Source organism: Alosa pseudoharengus, unplaced genomic scaffold, assembly GCF_046254945.1.
Source record: "Alosa pseudoharengus isolate Yale_2024_CS ecotype anadromous, Long Island Sound unplaced genomic scaffold, YU_APseudo_1.1 YU_APseudo_1.1_scf_5, whole genome shotgun sequence".
Lineage (NCBI taxonomy): Eukaryota > Metazoa > Chordata > Actinopteri > Clupeiformes > Clupeidae > Alosa > Alosa pseudoharengus.
The window spans coordinates 12,619,941-12,642,974 of NW_027468837.1; the positions used below are offsets into that span (position 1 = coordinate 12,619,941).

At 44.6% G+C, this 23,034-nt stretch overlaps 2 protein-coding genes across 3 annotated transcripts; one reads left to right on the plus strand and one right to left on the minus strand.

The window, feature by feature from the left end:
* Positions 1–266: 266 nt before the first annotated feature.
* rereb (arginine-glutamic acid dipeptide (RE) repeats b) lies at positions 267–14,524 on the plus strand. 2 transcript variants are annotated; one of them, XM_076269018.1, is made up of 17 exons: positions 267–626; positions 3,083–3,131; positions 3,834–3,958; positions 4,368–4,467; positions 4,654–4,752; positions 4,893–4,973; positions 5,163–5,310; positions 6,140–6,232; positions 6,643–6,845; positions 7,163–7,384; positions 7,673–7,783; positions 8,156–9,417; positions 9,747–9,954; positions 10,076–10,820; positions 11,690–11,830; positions 12,200–12,380; positions 13,682–14,524. In XM_076269018.1, exons 1-17 carry the CDS (start codon positions 601–603, stop codon positions 13,713–13,715), a joined length of 3,828 nt encoding a protein of 1,275 aa, XP_076125133.1. In that variant the 5' UTR covers positions 267–600; the 3' UTR covers positions 13,716–14,524. The 2 variants fall into 2 exon arrangements, with proteins under 2 accessions (XP_076125133.1, XP_076125134.1); XM_076269019.1 differs by having other exon boundaries at positions 6,643–6,839.
* On the minus strand, positions 14,520–21,147 carry perm1b (PPARGC1 and ESRR induced regulator, muscle 1b). The gene is made up of 5 exons (XM_076269020.1): positions 20,969–21,147; positions 18,929–19,307; positions 16,549–18,871; positions 16,196–16,312; positions 14,520–15,952 (listed from the first exon to the last, which is right to left on the minus strand). Exons 2-5 carry the CDS (start codon positions 19,298–19,300, stop codon positions 15,867–15,869), a joined length of 2,898 nt encoding a protein of 965 aa, XP_076125135.1. The 5' UTR covers positions 19,301–19,307; positions 20,969–21,147; the 3' UTR covers positions 14,520–15,866.
* Between the last annotated feature and the right edge of the window lie 1,887 nt (positions 21,148–23,034).

Consider the following 23,034-nt stretch of genomic DNA (forward strand, 5'->3'; position numbering starts at 1 on the left):
ATTACTAAGATACATTAAAGTCTAGAGCAATTATTTGTATATTATATATATACACGATTAATTTTTTTTATTATTATTTATATATATATATATTTTTTTTTATTTTTTTTATTTTTTTTTATTATTATTTTTTTTTTTAATCGTATAGACATGCATGCATCGTCAGAGCAAGCAGTGTCTACTTTTAATGCGATATAACCCAGAGGGCGTACGGTGTCGGCTATAATGAAATGCCCTGCCTGCGGAAAATCCTACGCTACGAAGCTGAATGGTTGTCGCCATTCCGTGTTCCTGCGTTCGTTTTTCTCTGTATTTGCACAGGCTTCTGTATGTTATGCCTAGCGGCGATGCGTGAGCTCTTCTTCGTGGTGAGGCCGGATATTCAGGGATGATCCCATTACAGTGGTCGCGGCACATGCTCAGTTATGCCTGTAGAAAGGGGATCTTAGTAGGCTGTGCGTGAGGACTGAGGTCATTGCATGAGCTCGGGAAAATAGTCAGCGTATCCTCCATTTTGAGTGGTATGAAATAGAGGAATAGCATAGTTTAAGCTCTCGCTGCACTAAACAAACTGACAACACTAACGACAGAGTCTTCGACATGGACGACTTGTTCAGTCCTCGAAGGTTTGTTTACTTTTTCTTATCGGATGTGTCGTTTAAATGCCTCTTGCATGAACTCATACTTAAGCGTACTTCGGCATTTTAGTGCAAATATTTGTGGCTGCCTACTTGACAGCTTGTTTTGCCTGCATATTACTAGCCAAGGCCAGAAGACCAGGCTTTTGGAAGCGAAGCAGTATATAGACTATATTGCTATAGTAATAGTGTCACGTCTGTCATTTATGTTGCCTTGCAGATGAAGCTGTCATCGATGTGTTTAGGTGTTAACAATTTCTTATTATTTTTGTCTTTAAAAACGATGTGTGTTGTCGGTCCTTTCCGGAGTGGGCTGTATTGTGGAGAGCTAAGCGCAGCCTTAAACTGACGAAATACAGCCACCAACGCCCGTAATACAACTTTTCTGGGTGTTTTCAGCTGGTTGCGTCGTCGATTTGATTGATTTGTTTGAAGAAGGGTTTGAGCCCCGATTTATGTAACCTTTGGAGGGAACGATGTTACTGTGTGTGGATTGGTTACTCTATATTAGTGGGCGGGATTTGCATATTAAATACTACAGTAGTAGGGCTTTTAGAGTGATTATTGCGATTAGATGGTTAAGATATGGGTTTGGCAGATACGGTTTTTGGCTTCAACTCATGATTTTCATTTTGTAGGAAAGCAGTTAGCCAGCATTTATTCTTTTATAGTTAGTAGTATTTCAGTTGTAGCAGAATTGACAATTGCAAATGTCTATTTTTTGCATGTAGGCCTATATTTTTTGTGGATGTCTGCAAACCAATTGCCTTTTTGCATATAGGCCTATTCATGTTGAAGGAAAATAATTCATTATTTGACCTTATCACATACTTTGAAGGTTATCATATTTAAGGTAATGATGTATCGGACATTGAAGTGAGTTTTAATAAATTAAGTGGAGTGAATGACAGAATTGTGATCCTGTGGCAATCAGATAAATAGTAATTGTTCCCTATGCAGCATGCATCTGATTTACCTTGCATGATTGTGTTCATATCAGACATTGGGTTCAGGATGTGCTATTTTGTAAAGAACACAAACAGTTGACAGTTTATTTGACCTGTTGTGTGGACAGGGATAAATTAGGACCATTGTTAGAGTCAAGTCGTTAGAGTTATAAAATCTGCCCCACCACTAACTATACCTGTCTTATGGAATTATACCCAATCACACTTTTTGGACAATGTGAAATGCATTGTTACTCCAATGTTGAAATTCAGAGATTCCTCATAATTTATAGGCTGTAGGGTTACTAGGTAAACACGCAATAATACTATATTTGTGACCTCCACAAAACTAGTCAGCAGGGCAATAGGCCTACTTGAACAAATTGTTTGCTGGACAGATGCATATGGAAATACCCTGTATGTTATTGGATCTAAAACATGGCTAAGTTCCTGTTCAAATACCGTGATGATTCAAATACTGGGATATTTTTACGCCTGTGTATTTTCTGTAATTATTGCCGGCCTATTTGGCCTATATCATCAAAGGAGCATCATATCTTGACCTGCTATGTATGAAAACAAGGTGGTGGCCTACATAGTATCAACAAGGATATCGTGGTACTTACCGAACTGGAACATGGATATCTCATATCTACCAGTGTATTATGAAACGTTGCATTAAAGACTTTTAATTACACTGGTCCCCATTACATTTGCATATATTGCTACACAATTATTTTCTTCATTCCTTAAGCCAGTTAGTCTTCTGAACTAACTTCACAAGGGTGTTATTCTGTCTTGCAAAAAAGTAGTCTGCACAATGTCATTCTAAAGCCTCTTTTTGACATGCAAGCCGTTTTACTCTCGAGTATGCACTCTAATGAAAAAGCAGATAGATAGATAGATAGATAGATAGATAGATACTTTATTGATCCCCAGGGGAAATTCAAGATGTCAGGATTGAGTAAGCATATTGTAGTGTTCATGGTAAATCTGAGCCTTACTGATTAATCAGATTCAAAACATTGCATGAATAATATAGGCCTTCATGTTTTGGAGCACAGTTTACAGCTGTGTTACAGAGCCACTTAAGGATTGTTTATTCAAATTCTCATACTGGGGCACCTGTCTGTATAATGCTGTTGCATGGACGTGCATTACGTTTTATTTGATATATTTCAGCGTGATCACAGTATGCTTTCTTGTGTATCTTGTGAGTATTAGAAAACATGAGTGAATTAAAAAAATGGGAGATGCCCTTTTTGTAGTTTCATAATATGTTAAATGAACTATGGAGTCATGTCTATTGTATGTACTGTATATTAACTTGTATGTAAGTTGAGGGGGAAAGACCACTAAATATTGTCAAGGGAAGTGTATGCTTGTGTGTGTTTCTGCACATGATATACTGTCAACATATAGGGCATTCTGTACTGTTTCATATTTAAGAAAAAATCCTATTGGCACCTCTGATATGTGGACTTGTTTCTATTGCAGGCAGTTGAACAGCACACAGGGCGAGATCAGAGTGGGACCAAGCCACCAGGTTAGTAGCAGAGCTTCTATGAGACATCAGTGACAGCATGTCAGATATAGTATAGTATAGCATACATGTCTGTACTGGCATGTATAGGTTTCCATTCCCATAAAGCAAGGATACACTTCCGAATCTCATGTTACCCTTTTGAAGGTATACTCAGACACTTTGGATGAACTGAAAGTATCCACTTCATAGATTGACTAAAAAGATGGGTAGACACAGCACAGAGTTTTTGTTTGTGACACTGAGTACATATCTAGCTGTCACACACAGAGTATGAGAGTACAGGTATACAACGAAATAAAAGGATGCATATAGAAGATGTACCACAAGATCTTACCACTTTGACCTTGGCTCTTTTTTGACTGGTAATGTAAGCATAGTTGCTTTGTCCTGTGAATTCCTTTATATAGTTACATGTATGTTTAAGTGAATTAAGATAACTTTGTCGGTGTTTTAACAAATGCCAATTCTTCAATAACAACTGAAAAGATATTACGCTGAACTCGTCTATTATGAGCTTCAGTATTTTGTAATGAAATCATAACATGGACAGAAACCATAGAGTGAAATTGATTATTGAAATTGTAAATCATTGCTCATCATAACTGTATCATTATTGACTGTCCAAACATGGAACTTTAAAACCATGTCACCTTTCTCGTCTACAGTTTTAAGCCATAACATGTTCATGTTATATATCTCCAGGCCAAGCTTCCAGAACTCCAGCCACTTCCCACTCCTGTTGCTGAGGCTGTGACTGAGATTGAAGAGCTGGTATGGATGCCTGGGGTCAACGACTGTGACCTACTCATGTACCTGAGAGCGGCCAGGTAAGGCCTTTAGTCCTCATGTAATCCTCAACCTACCTCACCGTTAATGTGACATCAAACTCCATCTCCATATCAATCAAACCAATCAAAACACCCTACCATCCTGCAAACAGGCACTCAAAACTCACTTTTTAATTGACTCCCCCAGACCTTCTTTTCTCATTGCCCACCTCTCTAGTTTTGTCTTTTGCTTTGTCTATATGTACCTTGTGGGTTTCCTGGTTGTGTATCTTTGTCCATATACCTTGTGTGTTTTTTTGTAACTTATGTATCTGTGTGGAAACATGTGAAGCATCTTTGAGTGTCTAGAAAAGCGCTTTGAAAAATGGAATGTATTATTATTGTTTTTGTTGTTATTATTATATGTCCAGCGATCACCCATTCCTCCATGTATTCCTCTCCACACTAGGAGCATGGCAGCGTTTGCAGGCATGTGTGATGGCGGCTCCACTGAAGACGGCTGCTTGGCAGCCTCCCGTGATGATACGACACTAAACGCTTTGAATACGGTATGAGAAGGACACACTCACATCAGTCTGCTGAAGGACACACTGCTCTGTCAGAAGTAAAATAAAGCAAACCATTAAGGATAACGCAGGATAATTCATTAAGTGGAGAAAATATTCTGTTCATTGTCCTGTCATTGAATTCTCCCTCTGATTGCACCTTTCCTGTCGCTCATATTCTCTGTCTAGCTTCATGAGAGCCACTACGATGCTGCAAAGGCCCTTCAGTGTTTGGTGAAGAAGCCAGTGCCCAAGCTGATTGAGAAGTGCTGGTCTGAGGACGAAGTGGTGAGACTCCTGCCTGGAGATATCCATCTGCTCTTATAGCCAGCTCATCCATTACACTGTAGTGACTCAGAGGATACACAAAGGTTCTTCATGAGCTTAATGTGGTCTCTTGCCTCACGCTTCATCCTCTCTCTGACCAGAAACGCTTCATTAAGGGCCTGCGGCAGTACGGCAAAAACTTCTTCAGGATTCGGAAGGAGCTGCTGCCTACCAAAAAAACGGTTAGCTTTTTTAGACTTTTGTCTGGTTGCTGTTGGTCAGAACATTATGGGATATCTGGTGACCAGTTTAGTCACTTCTCTTGTAAAGACATTTCCAATGTGTGTGTGTGTTTTTTCTCTGCCATTGTTCTATTGGTAATGGTTATGGTTAGGGTTTATATTTCATATTTTTAATTGTGTTTCATGCAGGGTGAACTGATCACATTCTACTACTACTGGAAGAAGACTCCAGAGGCAGCAGGTCTGCGACCTTATCGGCAGCATCGGAGGCAACCAGCATCACGCAGAGTCAAGACCCGCAACTCTACCGCAAACACCCCGTCTCGCACTCCATCCAGTGAGTTGGAGCATCCTGTCGCTTCCTGTAGCCTTACTGCTAAATGGTGGACCAGCTCAACGGAGGGCCATTTACAATCAGATATATGACAGTCAGGTTATCAGTTTTCACTGTGATTAACATTAGTACTTCTTCTTAGAACATCAGGCGGCGTAGCTAATGTGTGTGTGTATTTTATGTTCTTGTATATCATGTGTGAATTACAATTGCTTACTGTATTTGTTTTACCACAAGGCACGTTTACCCTGTAGAACCAAGATAATAGAACTGAACTGAAGCTGGCCTCAAAGTGTGGAGCATTCTCATGCATTTTGGACAGTATATCGTAAGAAGAGGGGGTGAGACAACAGCAACAATGTGAAACCAGAGCAAACCAGCAACATGTGTTAACAATGTTATTTCTTATGTAGCTTTGCCCATAGAGGTGGTAGTAGTGGAAGGCATGCAAAAGGGATTCCAGATGACTGTGTTGTGTGTAGCAGTCTGTCCTGTTCAGAGTCTTGTAGTCTGTCTAAGGGAACCACAGGGAGCTGTGAGGGTACTGAGCTTGAAGGGTATGGATACAGTGCGTGTAGAGACTAATTGTGCCTTTGGGGGAGCACAAACAGTTAGGATAGAGTGTTAGAGGATTGTTTCACTTCCAATCCATATGTGGCTTCTTTTTCTGGAGCCCCAACGAATGTGATAGGGACTTCAGTGTTGAGTGGGACAGTCAAGCACACATGTGTTTGTGTCTAAAATAGCACGATCACGAGTGAAAGTGAATAGATTGATGGGAAGAGATGCGTAAATAAAAACAATAATCATGTTGTGTCTTTGTCCCGTGCAGTGGAGCTGAGCTCGGCCAGTGAGGATGACCTGGACAGCGAGGACAGCGAGAACAGTCTGAAGGGAAGCTTCTGCCAACACTGCAACTCCACAAGTAAGTTCACTCCTAACCACTGACCGGACAGTGATAACTGTACTTCAATGAAATCCAACTTCCAGCTCACAAGAAACATTTTCCATTTTGTCAACCCAAGATGCAAATGTTTGGGACATTACTAAAATGGTAAATATCTAATGTCCAACATGATTAGGGTTTCAAAGGCCAAAATTAAGGGCTCAAATTGAGGATGTATGTCTCTAATGCTGGAGTGGACCACTAAGAACCTTGTGGACATTCTTATATATAGTATATTCATTCAGGGCCATTTGACGCTTGTGGACGATACTAGCACATTGATGACATGGTATTACTATTGTGTGTGTCAGAGAGGTCTGCCTATCTGTGGTAATCTGCCTTTCTTGTCACCCTCTAACCCTTGCACTGTACAAACTCCTATTTCTCAGCATCCAAGGACTGGCACAATGGAGGCAGGGATAACATGCTGCTGTGCACCCCCTGCTACACCCACTTCAACAAACACCGGCGGCTGCCCCCTGTCCCAAAACCGGCGGACCCCCCCTTCATGTTCAAGCCTGTGAAGGAGGAAGAGGATGGTACAGGGGGACGGCACGGGATGAAGACGCGGCGAAGCAGGGCACCTGTAAGAGTGCGTCTTCTTCTTCCTCCTCCTGTTTTGATTTCAGTTCAGAGTTCACACCAGATCTCACTTGACATTGCAGTAGCTGAGCTTCTGAGGCTGAGCTTATAATCCCAGTGCATTTAGTTGTGTTTTTATGTAGCATTTCATTTTATGTTATTTTCAGGAATCGTTCGCTAACTACTCAGTCGAAACGCTCTGTTACGGGGCTACTTTAGAGTAGAGTACCTCTCATGAGGCATATCTGGAAATTTACACCGCAGGCAAAACATAAGCAAGGACGAAATGTAAATGAATTCCTTTCAAATTCCTGTGTTCCTGCATAGATGTCTTCTCTAAGAAGTGGTCGGAAGAGACTGACCGGGAGCCCTGATGGAAAGACGTCTCCTAACGAGGAGCTGCACAAGAGAATGAGCCCTGACGGGCGAGTGTCGCCCAGCGAGTATCCTCCGTCTCGAGGACAGACCCCCTGCAGAGAGAACTCCTCCACCATGGCAACCCGAGCCTCTCATGCGGAGAGTAAGAACAACACACCGAAAACCAATAAGGTAACTACGGTCTGCTTCTTAATTATTTACCACCTACAAAATGGCGACTCTCAATATGTAGATGATCATTTCATTTAGGATATGTAAACTTTAGAATTAGCTTCTTCTATATGTCTACTATGTTTCATATTTGGGATTGGCGAAAATGAACTAGGACTATGTTTTCATTAACATTTTTAAAAATAATTTCTGGGACTACAGTACTTGATTTGTTCATCATACATTGCTGTTTTGGTCTAGATATGTTCATATTTTCCTGATGTGTGTTTTTTTTTTTTAATCATACAGAAAGGTAAAGTGGAGACGCCGCTGACAAAAGGGGTGAAACGTCCACGAGAGGATACTACGCAGGACAGAGATGAGAACGAGACTAAAGCCAGTAAAAGATCCAAGACTCAGGTGAGAGGAAACAGAACTGTCCTTTGTCGCTCTTACCGAGCGGTCATCTCCAATAAAATAATGGAGATGATTAAAAAGTTAAGGATTCAAAGAACAAGTAGAATTTCTCACGTAGAAGGAAACACAGATAATGAATTTAGGCAGTTTGGCCGAAATATTTTGCCGTTGTACCTTCTCTTCTTGTCTCTGTCCAGTCTTACTTGAATTCCTGTATTTAGGTCATTAGGCAAGAGCACCAATAGCAGCTATCTCCATCTAGTGGCCAGGATAGCGTGGGTGCCCATGGCAGGTTACTTCATTTAAAGAGAGAAATTAATAACTTCTCACTGTGCAGCGAGTAAATATGTGTGTCCTTTCTCTTCGGTCTTCCAGGAAGGGCCGGACTCTCTGTCCGAAGGAGAGGGTGAGGGTGAGGCCGAGAGCTCGGACAGCCGCAGTGCCCAGGACGAGGGCAGCAGCGATGCCAAAGACATTGACCAGGACAACCTCAGCTCCTCGCCCAGCCTGCCTAGCCCCCTGCAGGGCAACGAGAGTGACTCTGATTCCCAGACTCTCCCACCGCCACAGCCGGTGGTGCTACCCCCCACTACGCCGTACCCCCCACCAGGGCCTCAGCCTCTGCCTCCCGCCGCTGCCCAGCCCTCTGTCCAGGCCCCCGCCCCATGCCAGCGCGGCCCCTCTCCTGGAGTCGTGGTCCCACCAGTGCAGCGGCTCTCTCCCCCAGCTTGCCCTCCTCGTCCTCCGGTCTCCTGTGCCCCTAGCCACCCGCCGCCCGCCCCTGAGCAGCCGCGGATCACTCACACCATCTCCGGCCCCTTCCAGCTGCTGCAGGGGCCTCCGTTCCCATCACACGTGTCCCACGAGACCACCCAGCGTGGCCTGCAGTCCCCTCCTCCTCCTCCTCCTCCTCCTCCTCAGAGCCAGGTCTTCCCCACCCGCTTCCCTCCCCCCGTGCGCCAGCCGCTCTCCCCTTCCGCGGTCCAGATCAGGCCGCCGCCCACCACGCCGATCCCGCACTCCCACAAGCCCCCGCCGCCGCACATGCCCGCTGCCACCCCGCCCTTCCTGCAGATCCCCCCCAATCTGCCCCCGCCGCCGGCCCTCAAGCCGCTGGCCTCCCTGCCCGCGCAGCATCCGCCCTGCGCCCAGCCGCCTCCGCTGCAGATCATGCCCCAGGCCCACCCCGCGCACCTGCCCCTGGCCCAGTGCCACCTGGTCAAGGCGGCTGGCCACGGCCCACCGCCCGCACCCCTCCCCCACCACCCCCCGTTCCTACCGCACCGGCCGCACCACCCGGACCTCTCGTCCGGCTCGCCCGCGTTCTCGCTGTCCTCCGCCTCCCAGTGTCCCTCCGTTCCCATTCCGGCGCTGCAGTCTGCCGCCCACGCCGTTCACACCGCCCACGCTGCTCACGCCGCCCATGCTGCCCACGCTGCCCATACTGCCCACGCCTCCTCCTCCTCCTCCTCCTCCTCCTCCTCCTCCTCTGTGGCCACCATGCCGTCTCTACACATCAAAGAGGAGCCCATGGACGACTCCTGTGAGGACTGTGACAGCCCTCCGCCTGTACGGAGAAGCCCATCGCCGGAGCCCATTGTGGTCAACACGCCCACTCATGCCAGCCAGTCAGCAAGGTAAACACAATGATACTCAATAACACTAAATCCTACTTATAGTATTTTCCTGTGTATTAGCTGCATTGTGTATAAGCCACAGGACCGTGTTTTATGCAAGTTAAAAGAAACAAAACCATATTAATACCATATTAACTGCCCCCGTGTATTAACCTCATAGCTAAAGAAATTTAGCAAAATCAATGTATAAGCCATGGCTAAAAGTTGGGAAATTACAGTACTCTAAATCCATATTTAGACCATTAAAAGTCAATATGTGAGAAAGATAGAAATATGTTTGCTGCTAAAGATTGTCTTAAGTTAATTATGTACTTGCCATTCCATTGCAGGTTTATTAAGGTTCTTGATCGAGGCTACAACTCTTGCTCCCGCACTGACCTGTTCTTCACTCCACTGGCCTCGTCCAAGCTGGCCAAAAAGCGAGAGGAAAACTTAGAAAGGTCCAGGAAGGAGAGTGAACAGAACGCCCGGCAGAGAGAAAAGGAGCGTGAGAGGGAGAGAGAGCGGGAGAGAGAGAGGAGCACGGAGAAGCTTTCCGTAAGAGTCTGATTCACTAGCTTACTGGAGCGACCCATAATGATCTGTAATGCTCCGTCTGGTTTGTTACTGTCTGTGATATTCAGTCATTTGGATCTCCTATTTTGTGTCCCTCTCTCAGAGAGCGTCCAGCTCTTCTCTGGACAGCCGTGTGATGGAGTCCCAGGTGGCAGCCCACGTCCACATGCGCCCGCCTTTCGAGGCGCCGCCGCCGCCCACCACAGTGGCCGCCGTGCCCCCCTACATCGGACCGGACACCCCGGCGCTGCGCACGCTCAGCGAGTACGCCCGGCCGCACGTGATGTCCCCCACCAACCGCAGCCACCCGTTCTTCATGCAGCTGGGCCCCGGGGACCCCCTGCTGGCCTACCAGATGCCCGGCCTGTACCCGGGCGACCCGGCGCTGCGGGAGCGCGAGCTGCGCGACATGCGGGAGAGGGAGATCCGCGAGCGCATGAAGCCGGGCTTCGAGGTCAAGCCGCCGGAGATGGAGCCGCCGCCCGGGCTGCACGCGGCCGCCGCGTCCGCCAGCGCCATGGAGCACTTCGCCCGTCACGGCACGCTTTCGCTCCCCCACATGGCTGCCGCGGCGGCCGCCGCTGCCGCCGCCGGACAGCCGCACCCGTTCGCCACGTTCCACCCGGCGGTGGGGGCGGCGCTGGAGCGCGAGCGGCTCTCCCAGCGGCCCGAGATGAGCTACGCCGAGCGGCTGACCGCGGAGAGGCTCCACGCCGAGCGCATGGCCTCGGTGGCCGCCAACGATCCCGTGGCGCGGCTGCAGATGCTCAACGTCACGCCGCATCACCACCAGCACTCGCACATCCACTCACACCTCCACCTGCACCAGCAGGACTCGCTCGCACAAGGTGAAAGCAGCACACTTTACTGCACAGCTGATGTGTAGCTAAAACTGACCATTCAGCTTAACTTACAGCAGGGGTCTCCATCACGCTGGCCGCGGGATGCCTATGAGGTGCCCGCAGGGCACCTTTTTAAAAAACGCCTACAGATCACGCTCTAAAAACACCCAACATTGTGAAGTTTTTAATTGTATTTATATTATATTTAATTGTAGTCCAGAACCATTTTAAGAATTTATGTAGCCATACATTTGTAACATTAACTTGATATTGGTCATACCTTACAAATTGCTTTGAATCCCTTTCCCATTCATTCTTTAAACAAGAACGGAAGCGGAACGCATACACGCTTTTCACACGCATACACAGTAAGAGAAAAAAAAAAGTTTGCATATGATTTCGGGTCCTTCAGGTAGCCCTCATTCCCAAAAAGACCCTTGACTTACAGTGTACTGGACGGATCCCCTGAAGGGCCATGGTGGGAATGATCTTTTTAGAGTTGGGAATTTATGTTTAGAGCCTCTTTTGTGTTCCCTCGCAATATGTTTTGATTTCCCTTGCAATACGTTTTGCATTCCCTCGCAATACTGTTGCTTTCCATTGCAAAACTTATTGCGAGGGAATGCAAAAGAATTGGCATGGAACACAAAACTGTTGCAAGAGAACACAAAAGGGGCTCTAAAAATAAATTCCCAGTTCTAAAAAGATGGTGCACTATGGTCCTTTGGGGCCTCCGTAGTATTGTACATTCAATAATGAGGGGGCTGGTCGGGTTGTGTAGAACTTTGTCTGAAGCCGCTGGTTATTATTACAGACCCAACTTACTTGTTTGCTGTGTGTGTCTGTGTGTGTTGGTGTGTGTGCGTGTTTGCTAGGTTCAGGGCCGCATCCTCTCGTTGACCCTCTGGCGGCTGGCCCGGGTCTTGCACGTTTCCCGTACCCCCCAGGGTCTGTCCCCAACGCTCTCCTCAGCGAGCTGCCCCATGAGCACGAGATGCTGCGTCACCCGCTGTTCGGTACGCCACCATTTCATTTCTGTCACCACCAAGTACAGCTTTACATGTTTGAGTTTGAACTGCGTACTGAGCACTTTGCCACCATGTACAAACTCTGTACATTAAGTATGTGGCCTTTTCCTTTTAAGGGTGAAATATGAATATTAGTGTAATCTAATATTATTGAGTAAAAAGTTGAGTAAATAAATCAATATACATTTGTGCACCCTGTGTGTGTGTGTGTGTGTGTGTGTGTGTGTGTGTGTGTGAGTAAGAGTAAGAGGAGAAGTGGCGGCAGTGTGTGTTGCTGCTCTCTCTATGGTTACAGTTATGGTATATGACAGACGCTTTAGTCCAAAGTGACTTACCTGTTTGGTGTCGTTGCCCCAGGTGTGGCGTACCCCCGGGAGCTGCAGGGCCCTCTGCCCCCCAGCATGTCGGCCGCGCACCAGCTCCAGGCCATGCAGGCCCAGTCGGCCGAGCTGCAGAGGCTGGCGCTGGAGCAGCAGTGGCTGCACGGGCACCACCACCTGCACGGAGGGCCCCTCCCTGGCCAGGAGGACTATTACAGGTAAGTATATTTGACCGGTATTCACCACACGTGTTAGGCCAAAGTCACACAGACTCTCAACGGGTCGCCTGATGGACCTTTTTCACAGCAGCCATTTTGACATGAAATATATATGGCTGGCCCAGGTGTTACTAATGACTTCATTAAGGTTGTGATTCTGCTACACTTAAACTGAAAAGAGACTTCATTAATGTATTTAGTAACACCTGTGCTTGCCCTACTATTTCATGTCAATATGGCTACTACTGTACTGTACTGCTACTTACTTGATGTCAGCAAACCAGTTTCCTGTTTGTTGACATGGCTGTCAACAAGCACCTAAAGATGAGTGTTTTAGTTCAGAATCAGAATCAGTTTTTATTGGCCAAGTATACTTATACTATACATATTGTATTCATATACAAGGAATTTGACTTCGGTAGGTGTTAAACTCTCTGTACATTTAACAAATAGATATGTTGTAGTACAAATACATGTAGTAGTACAGTAAAACATTATAGACAATAGTAATAAAGAGACATGTACAATATAGACAACAATATACATGTAGGCACATATCAACATATTAACATAATATACAAAATACAATATACAATAAGGCATAGTATCAAGACAAGTACACATGAAGTGGAGTGGATATAAAGTGCAGAAGATATAGTGCAAATGTATGCATGTAATGTGTGCAAAATGCATATTGGGATGATAGGTATGTAATGTGAGGGATAAGTAAGTGAATGGCCAAAGAGGGGATGACCCCACTTAACTGCAGTTCAGTACAGTGATGGCAGAGGGAAAGAAGCTGTTCTTGTGTCTGGTTGTTTTTGTTGTACCAAAACTTAAGAAATACGATGTACGTGAGTCTTAATGTCCTTGGGCTCTAAAGAGCACTGCTGTGTGCAGCCCGGCTACAAGCCGTTATAAAAGCAATTTTAGCTCTTTTTCCTAAAAATGCCAGCCTACATGCAGTGGCTGCACAACATAAGGAGGGAAGGATTTTCGGTGAGCACACGTTGTGGTACAACTGAATCACTCCTCTTCAGGTGCTTGTTAACAGCGATGCCAGCGAACAGGAAACTGGTTTGCCGACTTCAAGTAAGCTAGTGCACAGAGCCCATAGTATAGGATAGGATAGGTAGTGACAGGAAGATAGTTGCATTATTGCACTATATTGCACTGACAAATATCATATTATGCAGATGGTGAAATGATTTTTACTTATCACTAGTTGTGTAGTATGTCTTACACATAAAACGTTGTTGTTCCATATACCTTAAAACTGTTTTCCTTCTGTTCTGTTTCAGTCGTCTAAAGAAAGAGGGGGATAAGCAGTCATAACACACATGCCTGTGAACATGCACATGTTATGCCCAGGTCAGTGAGTGATATGGCTCGGCATGGTATGTTATCCAACACTGTTCCTCCCGGTCACTCCCCAAGGAATGCAACACTTAGGAGATCCTGTCTGTAATGTCTGTGATGTAGAAAGGGTGCTAAAGACTGTAAGGTTTTTACTTTATGTTTTTTTTTACATGTTCGATCTATATTTTACTGTACAGTGTTAACTCCAAAACTCTAGTCCTGCTTTATTTTCCTTGCATGAATATTACTCTCAGATTTCATAGGTGAGGAATTAACTTTGTTATCATGTAAGAAGCACAGTAGAGAGAAATGTATCTAGAGTCAAAGGTGCTGTCCAAACTCCCTAAGTATAACACTATAGACAGGTCTCTGCGTTTATAGAGACCTCCTGTATGTTGTGAAGACCAGATTTTGAGATTGTAAATAATATATGTATAAAATAATATATTAACTGAGGAAATATTAAATATGACTAAATATTACAATAATGGATTTTTGATATAAAAATAGTTCACCTGTGCGTAACATGGCATGTCACCAATACTGTATTGTCTTCCCTTGCTCTTCCTGCTTTCTTAACTATATTTCTGAAAGCTAAATTTACCATAGTATTAATACATGTCCTTTCTTGTTCTTTCAAAATAATGTGATTTGAAAGTAGACACGGTTTGGAAGAGGGTTGTTAAAATACATTACAAATAAGATTTATTTGTCATACCTAATTTCTTGATGCGTCATAACGTGATCAATAAAAATCAAACTTAAAACAAGAAGTGATTCCGCAGTTACGTATTTATTTTCAGTCAACATACATCTCAAGCAACACATGGGTGCTCTTGCGTTGTTGCCCATAATTTGATCATATTTGTGCACACAAATGTCATTGTATTTGTTGAGACACATGTAAATGCATTGTTTGTCACAATTTAGTCACCATAAATCTTAAAGAAAACATGTCCGAAAGGGTTTGAGTCACTCACAGTTGAATAACAATTATTGGCACAAATGTCAATATAGCTTGTCCCCTTGGAATTATAGGCTTATATCTGCATTCTTAGTTGCTCTGAGATATTGAATTTTCAAATTCCTTGGCGTTCCATAGAGTTATATTGATAAGTGGAGCAAGCCAAAAACGCATTCAGCTTCAAGAAACACCTCACCTCGCCTTATGAAGTTGGCACAGAATAAGAATATTTCAATAACTCAGTTTTGAAAAAAATGACAACCTTATAATTCTAAGGGGACAATTTGTAAAGACACAAGTATAAATGTATTGTTTCTCACAATCACACACTAGTCTTCTGATAAAACCACTAACAACCTTCAGCAAAACAGATAACAAGGCAGATAACTCACTTGTCTTTCCTACAGTATATCCAGACACCCATTAAGCATTTCTTACATCACAACCTTGGCCTGCTACCTTGAAAACATACGCTTTATAAAGCCAGTTAAAATCACTTGTAACACCTTCCAGCTACACATCAACCTTAAAGTTACCTTCAACCATCAGATAAGTCTGTCATTGACTACAAAGATTGATCAGTGAAAACCACTCATCAGTCAGAAACATTCATTTGTCTTTTTGGAGCTTGCCCAGCTATGTTTTAATCTGGACACAATCATCTCCTGTAATTATATTCCCTGGACCTTGTGTACAAACCAATATTGGATTTACAACCAATGTCAGGAACCTTGGTTGTAAAAACTCTATTATATAGAATTATTTATTAATATTTATATTAATTATATATTAATGTAGTTCAGACATTATTATCTGTGTTTCATTTATTTGACATTGCATCCTTAGACATACCCTGAACATTTTCGACAGACACACAACCTTACCCTCATACACTGCTGTAATGTGGTCCAAATCAACCTTCTACATGGAAATTACACTTGCGACCATACAATTTCCACTGTAAATGCAGATACAGATTCACTTTATATTATTCTCTGGGAATCCTTGAGATAAAATAAGAAAGTTATATTTTTAAAAAACTGTACATGATTGTACAGCACTTCTGTGGATTTGGAGTTATCTGTGGATTTGAAGTTATCGAATGTGTGAAAAATGATTTCCTTGTTCTGGCCCCTTTTGAAAAAACGAATCCCATTGCTGGATCACGGCTCATCTTCAGCAGTCTTATAACGCTTATAACGCCTCAAGTACTGGATGGCTGATATTGCACTCACATTTGCCAGAAGAGCTGAAATATAAGTGGATGAATTAGTAGTTATTCTCAAATGCCCTTATTACCATTTCCCTTAGCACAGGTCAACTTTCAATAACGTTACAGGAGTGTCAGCAGTGGTTGTAGGTTGATTGTAACGTTAAGTGTTATGAAGATCTATAATTTCATTCTAAGAAAGAACAAAATCAGTGGCTTGTTTACCAATTATCATGATGCTATTGAGTCGCTTTTAGTGAAGAGGACATTATGGACACCTACCTGCCTTCCAGGTATCTCTGCTTTGTAGATTTGTAGACTTCAGCACCCAAGATGCAAAGGCAATGCAAACTAAACACATGTCCGATTGCCTCATAGAGAAAAGGAAACATTTCTTTTCTGTGAGGAAGAGAGAGGGAGCATTATCTTAAGATGACCTGCCATTGTTGCCTTTTCAATCTTTTAGGTTAAAGTTCGCTTTTTGTCTTGTAAAATCATGTTGTGGTGCAACAAGGTGCCTTGATTTTGAAAGCTGTGATGAGTTGATGAGTATGATAACAGGCCCATTCAATTTTTTATCATTCCAGGCTTGTTAGTAGTTAGTGCAGCCGTTACTTATCCTGCTGTGCACTTACTGAAGGCATTAGGCTGGTCTGGGAGTCGTATCTGCTCCAGTGCTAGCTTCCTGAGGATGGGATCACCAAGATGGAACACCTGAAGAGAGGAGCAGGTGCCTCGGGTCACATCAGCTATGGAGGTGGAGCGCCGAAGCGCCCTGAAGAACATCCCCGGAGCCATCCAGTCTTTGGCCCTCTGGCACCAGCTGCTCCTCATCCCAGCAAGCCTGGTCCTCCTCAGAGATAGCATGCTCTTCCAGCTCCGTCCACCGTAGAGGTAGACGCCTGCAGCCGCCGTGGAGGAGCTTCCTGAGCCCTGCTGGACGTTAAAGCGAGATATCACCCGTATCGGGGCCCAGTTATCCTCCTCCTCTGATTCGATGAATTGTTCCACCTCCGGAAATGTTAAGTCTCTGACCAGAGAGCGTGAGCAGGAGAAAATGGGGACCGTTTGGGCTTCCCCTCCCTTTAGCCCATGCTTTAGTGGGAAGAAAAGGTTCCTCTCGTCAAAGTCTGAGAAAAAATAGTCATATGCTTCTGGCACTGACAACTTTTCTGAGTACGTTTGAAGGGAGTCGTCCGAACTGGGTCTGTTGAATATACTAACATCTTCACAAGTCATCTCAGTGAAGGAGATCACATGGGAATCCTCCAGAAAACTGGAAGTGGATAGAGGTGATGGCGTTGCCATCATAATGTCACATTCTGCCAAGAGCAAGGAAGTATCCTGGGTCTCCTCATAGGGGAAAAATAGCATTTGGTTTCCCCCTTCGTCTTGCAGGACATTCGTGAAACAAGCCTCCCTCACAATCTCTGACTCCAGAGCAGACATGCTGTACTCACTTCCAGCAGGACTTATGGTCTGTGAACTTGATTCTGCGTCTGAACATAGAAGCAGCGGGATGCCCGTATCAAAGTAGAAATGTGGGAACTCAGACTCTGGCTCGGGCCGCCTAGCGAGCTCCATGTCTTCTTCAGCCAGGGCTGCTTGTGAGTATGGCAAGTCGGAGAACGTCAGGGTTTGGGCTTGCTCCCTCAGGTTCTCCTGTGGTTCAGGGCTGGTGCTGCAGCTGGTGTTGATCATTTGCAGGAGGTCCTCGTCAAAATCAGAGAAAGTGGAGAACTCGCAGCTCGAGCGGTCTGGTTTGGAGTCATCCAGGTGCGTGAAATAGTCGGAATCGGCATTGTCCAAAGCATCCATGTCCTGTTCACAGGTATCCGTAGGGTCAAGAGGGCTACTGTTGTATGTACTGGGGAGACTTATACTTTCATGCAAATGGTAAGCATCTGTTGATGGAGATTGGTCATCCCCACATCGCAGATGGAGGATGTCGTTGATTGTCAGCTTTTCCATCTCATCCCAGAATGAGGAAATAGCAAAGACTGGGCGAGCAGGATTAAGTGCCTCAGTGAGTGACTCCTCGCTGACCCAGCCTTTGGTTTCAGAATCCTCTGGCAGTGGAGAAGGGGCTTCGCCTCCGTCAGTGTTGAAGGTTGCTAAGCGCTTAGGGAGCAGGTCAGTAATGTGAGGAGGATCTAAAGGGTTGGCACATGTCTTACATGGATTCCCTAGTGGATTCTCTTCTGTTTTGCTTGAGTCAGCTGGTGTGGTTTCATTCAACCTAATTACAGGACATTTGGGGCTACTATTATCTGCTATGCGCTTATGTGTTTGGGGTAGAGGGTTGTTTTGTTTTTCTGAAGATAATTTGGAAATTTGGATAGAGGGGGGATTTTCAGAGGCAGAGAAAAGAAGAGGTGATTGGGTATTGAACTGTTTGTTCTGGTTTAAATGGTCAACACTTAGGTTGGCTGACCTGCAGTCATTTTCTTCTTGTTTTTTGCACAATGTTTGCTGATCAGGCAAATCAAATGTTTTTAGATCAAGAGCTTGATCCTGTGGCATAATGTGAATGTTTTCTGATGACACAAGTCTTTCTGGGAGCTGTGAAACTGTGGAACGACACTTCTCAGTCATCTCTGTTAGGTCTGATTTACTCTCTTCACATCTCTCTGTCTCGGCTTCTGTCTCAGACTGCGATAAGTATGGCTCCCACCCGGCAACGCTGCGGGCTGACCTCCTAGAAGTTTTTTTTTTTCTTTTTTTTTTTTGACACGCGGCGCCAGGACGGCACCGGAGTTGCACTGGACTGTCGTTCACGGTCACAAACCAGCGCTCTTTCTCCTTCCTCTCAGCCGTGGGGTCCGTTTCGGCCGGACAGTCCACTTCACCACCACGCTGCTCCGCTTCGCTCTGTGTTTCTGATGTTTGGGTCACGTCTGGACTACACGTCCACACGTCCACATCCTCTTGATCCACACCATCTACCTCTTTAGGGACCTCTGTAGGCCCAGGGACAGGATGGGAGACTTGTGTCTGTGTCTCCTCTTTAGGGACCTCTGTAGGCCCAGGGACAGGATGGGAGACTTGTGTCTGTGTCTCCTCTTCAAGTCTGACGCTAGACTCTTGTTCGGAGGTCAGTATGTCGTGTTGAGATTGATTTATTGCGGTTGCTACCCCTTCCTCCTCTTCGTGGTTGAGTGGAGATGCAGTGCTGCAACCCAGGCACGCATCCTCTGCACACTTTGTGGTGAACACCTCCAGGGGTAGATTTGCAGGCTCATCATTGTCACTGAGGCCGGAGTCATCTATTCCAGCTAGCTCTGCCTGGACAAGGTTACACTCCTCGCTCTCCTCGTAGAAGCTATTCCAGTCACGCTCAGCAATGTGAACACTGTGGTCCAAGTCATCCATGGCTGGGAAATTCATCCAGCATCTGAAAGAATGTGATATTCCAAGGTTTTATAGTACACTTAACATCAATTACTATTATCTTTGTATAGGATTATCTGAACATAGATGTGTGGAAAAAATACAATGTTTCACTAATTAGTCAACTTGCTTTCTTAAAATGTCTAGAATTCTTAAGACACAGTGTTTTGTACTTATATAATATTCAGTAATTTGCTCCTTTTTGACGTGTTTATAGCCGAGGTGTTTTCCACTGCATGGTATCTGCTCAACTCGACTTATTGTGGGCAGCTGTTTGCCGTCTGCCTTCAATCTCATTTTGAAGGTATGGTCAAATGAAGGACGGAGAAACACACCTGTTGTTTCCTTTGGCCTGGCAGTGGCCTATGTAGCACTGTCGGCCAGAACTACACGCCCATGAAAATGAAGGATAATCTCTCATTGCACAACATTGCCAACTCGTTTGGCAAAAGGCACTAGTTAGCGCGCCAACGTAGCTGTTGTTGGTCTTTACAAAGTTTTTCCATGCCTTGTTGCTAGTTTGCTAGTTTTAGACCATTATTTATTGCTGCTTTCATCATTTGCTTTTTAAAAATCATCATTACAATTTTAAATGCTGATGTTTCAAACTAGTTGGTGGTCACTCATTTGTATTTTCCAGTCATCCCAACCAGCCATAAACAAGCTTTTAGTTGCTCTAGGATTCAGTCTATGAGATGTACCGGTGTACAGGAACTGCACCACACCATGTGTGTACATATACTGCATGTCAAATGATCAGCACTTTAAGGTTGACATTTAAAGGTCATTATTTCACAACACGTCTAAGCCTGCTCAAGATAACGCATAATAGTACTCAAACATAAGCTACACTGCAAAAACCACCAAATCAAATAAAGATGAGCATTTAAAGACTGATCACACACTATCGATACTGGGTGGTGCTGTCTGTCAAAATAGACAGCTGAACATACAGTCGACCGCTGACTGTCGCTTTTAGAACTACATTGGATTTGGGCCAAGCGGTGCCCAGCTGAAACACTTGACAACACTGCAGCAGTGCTCCGATGTAATGTATCAACAGCAGACGCCTGTGTCATAACCCCCCCCCCCATGTCCTGACTCCCTTGGGAAAACAAGTAACAACACTTCCCCTTTCCTCAGGATTCTGTCTGGTAATGTGACATGACATCTGGGCTTATGCTGTTGGTTTATATTATGCACATGTCCAGCAGTTTGACAAATAAGTGTTTAAAACCAAATCGAATCGAAAAATTGAGCTCAATGCTTAGGAGATACATAACAACAGTTATTGTTAAAAAAAAACAAAAAATACTACATGCTAAAGTACAGGTACAGTGCATTTTGAATTGCACATTTAAGAACACATTTAAGAAATACGCATTTGGGATGGATATGCCCTTGAATTTTAGATTAGTAAGTTTAATTATTCCAAAAGTAGATTGTTTTTGTTTGTTTGCTCTACACATGAAAATAATGATGAATTAAATCAGGCAGTTGAGTCTCCACAAGGTCATTTTAAACAATTTTAACTGCCCTAAGATCTTCGAAGTCATCGAACACATCAACTCGGAAAACAGAGGGTCCTTCTGTGGATACAGCGTGTGAGTAATAATGTATCACATCCACACTTCAGTCTTGCTTGTTAGTGCATAATGAACTCACCTCTTAATCTTTAAAAGTAGTTCAAAAGGTAGTGTGAGTGTCCCTCTGGCATAGTGTATGTTTGTGTGGGTGAGTATATGTGCAGGAGTAGGCTATGTCCTCTGGCGTCCCTCTGCCCTTGCATGAGGGTGGTCGGGGGGCCTATCTGTCCGCATGATATAAATAGAGTCCTGTGTCCGATCACATGGAAGGGACTGCGCTCTGCTCCACTCTGCTCTTCTCCCCAGAGGAGTACCATTTCAGGACCCCTAAATAGACGTCCCAGGTGCTGCCAGCCAGGCAGCATTGATCCCTAATCACCAAATGACCTGTCACTTCTGTGAGAGGGACAGATGAAGTACCCCGGACTTTCTCTTGAGCTAGAAGTAGATCGTTTTGTCAGGAGTAGTGAGATTGTAGGATATATTTGATGGCATTTCTGAAGATATGAACAGTTTGGCCTGCTCATGTGCCACATTAAGAGACATACTGAGTACACACCACACCATAGCAGGGTTTCCGTTGTCCGGTAATTACCGGACATTGGCCGGGAAAAAAATGAAATGTCCGACAAAATTAAATCTCTCCGGTCAAATTGTCCGATTGAAATTGGCTAATAATCCCGTCTCCTAACGCAATCTGAATTTAAGAATAAGCCTTAATATGTAAGCCTATACGTCCTCTGGCTATGTTTTTAAATGAACAGGCTCTATCGTTTGAAAAGTAAGCCATTAAACAACACGCATAGCCTATATTTCAAATAGGAAGCGCACGCTTAAAACGTCCATGTTAAACAACGAACATGAGTGAGGCGATTCAAACATGGCCAGGCCCAGGCAGACTAGCCTTAAAAGTTTTTTCAGAGGCCAGACGCGATGGATGATGATAAATTGGTAACGTCCGAACCCTTAGATGTCCGGTCAACTCCACCACCACCAGATAAAAAGCAGAAGTGTCGGGCGTATGTGTCGGAATCAGTGACATTGGAAGTGGAGTTGCGGCGGGTGCGGCCGCTCCGAGACACTGTCATTCTCCGTGTACACTGGACATGCAAAGTGTTCTTTACCCAAAGCATACAGTAGGCCTGTGCGTTCTCTGTCTGATCTGCAGGGCCTCCTCGACGAGGCGATTAGGCCTACTGGTCCGCGGATCATTTCTGGCACAATCATTGGCACAATCATTGAACATTTCCCAGAATAGGAAACATTTCTTAATTTATTGTTATCAAATAAAGACGCATAGCATTAGGGGGTAGTGGTGTGAGCGCTCATTCTTGTGTGTGCGCATCTGTGTACGTTAAACAGTCATCACTGGAGATAACGTGGGTAGCAGCAACAAACAACGCCTTTTTAAAACAACGAACGAAGCGGACTCTTGCTGTCCATGAAAATATACTGGCTAGATCTTTAAGTTAGGCTAATGAACATGTTGCATTCTATACAGCCTGATTATGTCATTTTTAAAGCTACATAGCCTGTCTCCAGTTTTCCTCAATTTGACTAATTAAGAAGGGATAATAGGATATTTGACCGGCATATCATCAAAATGTCCGGAAAACGAATCTGCCGGTCACTTTGACCGGCACCATTTTTTTCTAGCGGAAACTCTGCACCATAGATATGCCTGTTTGGCAACAGGTGCTTTTAATTTCAATCATAATTTAACAATACCTGTTCTATCAACAGTTCATATTATCGCGTGGAAAAACACAAGAATATTCAGAGCACCACTTTAAATGATGATCAGGATCAGCATTAAGATTCATATTCAGCCAAGCGTGCCGGAAGCACCGGTGCAGCGGGTGCGAATGCACCCCCACTTTTCGGGGGTAAAAAATAAAAAGGGCAGTTGTTGACCACAACACCGACACGGCATCGTGCAGTGGTTCCCAAATGGGGGTACGTGAAGGCACTCCAGGGGATACGTGAGGCAAAGTGTGTCAAAAAACACACCCTTTCTTCTCTGTTACATTGCTCAGCAACTGTTCATAGCAGCGAGAAGCCTTTATTGCAGTGGTCCCCAAACTTTTTCTTCCAAGGGCCAGCTCACTATGCCTGGCTCCAAGAGAGGGCCAGAGACTCGGAGTA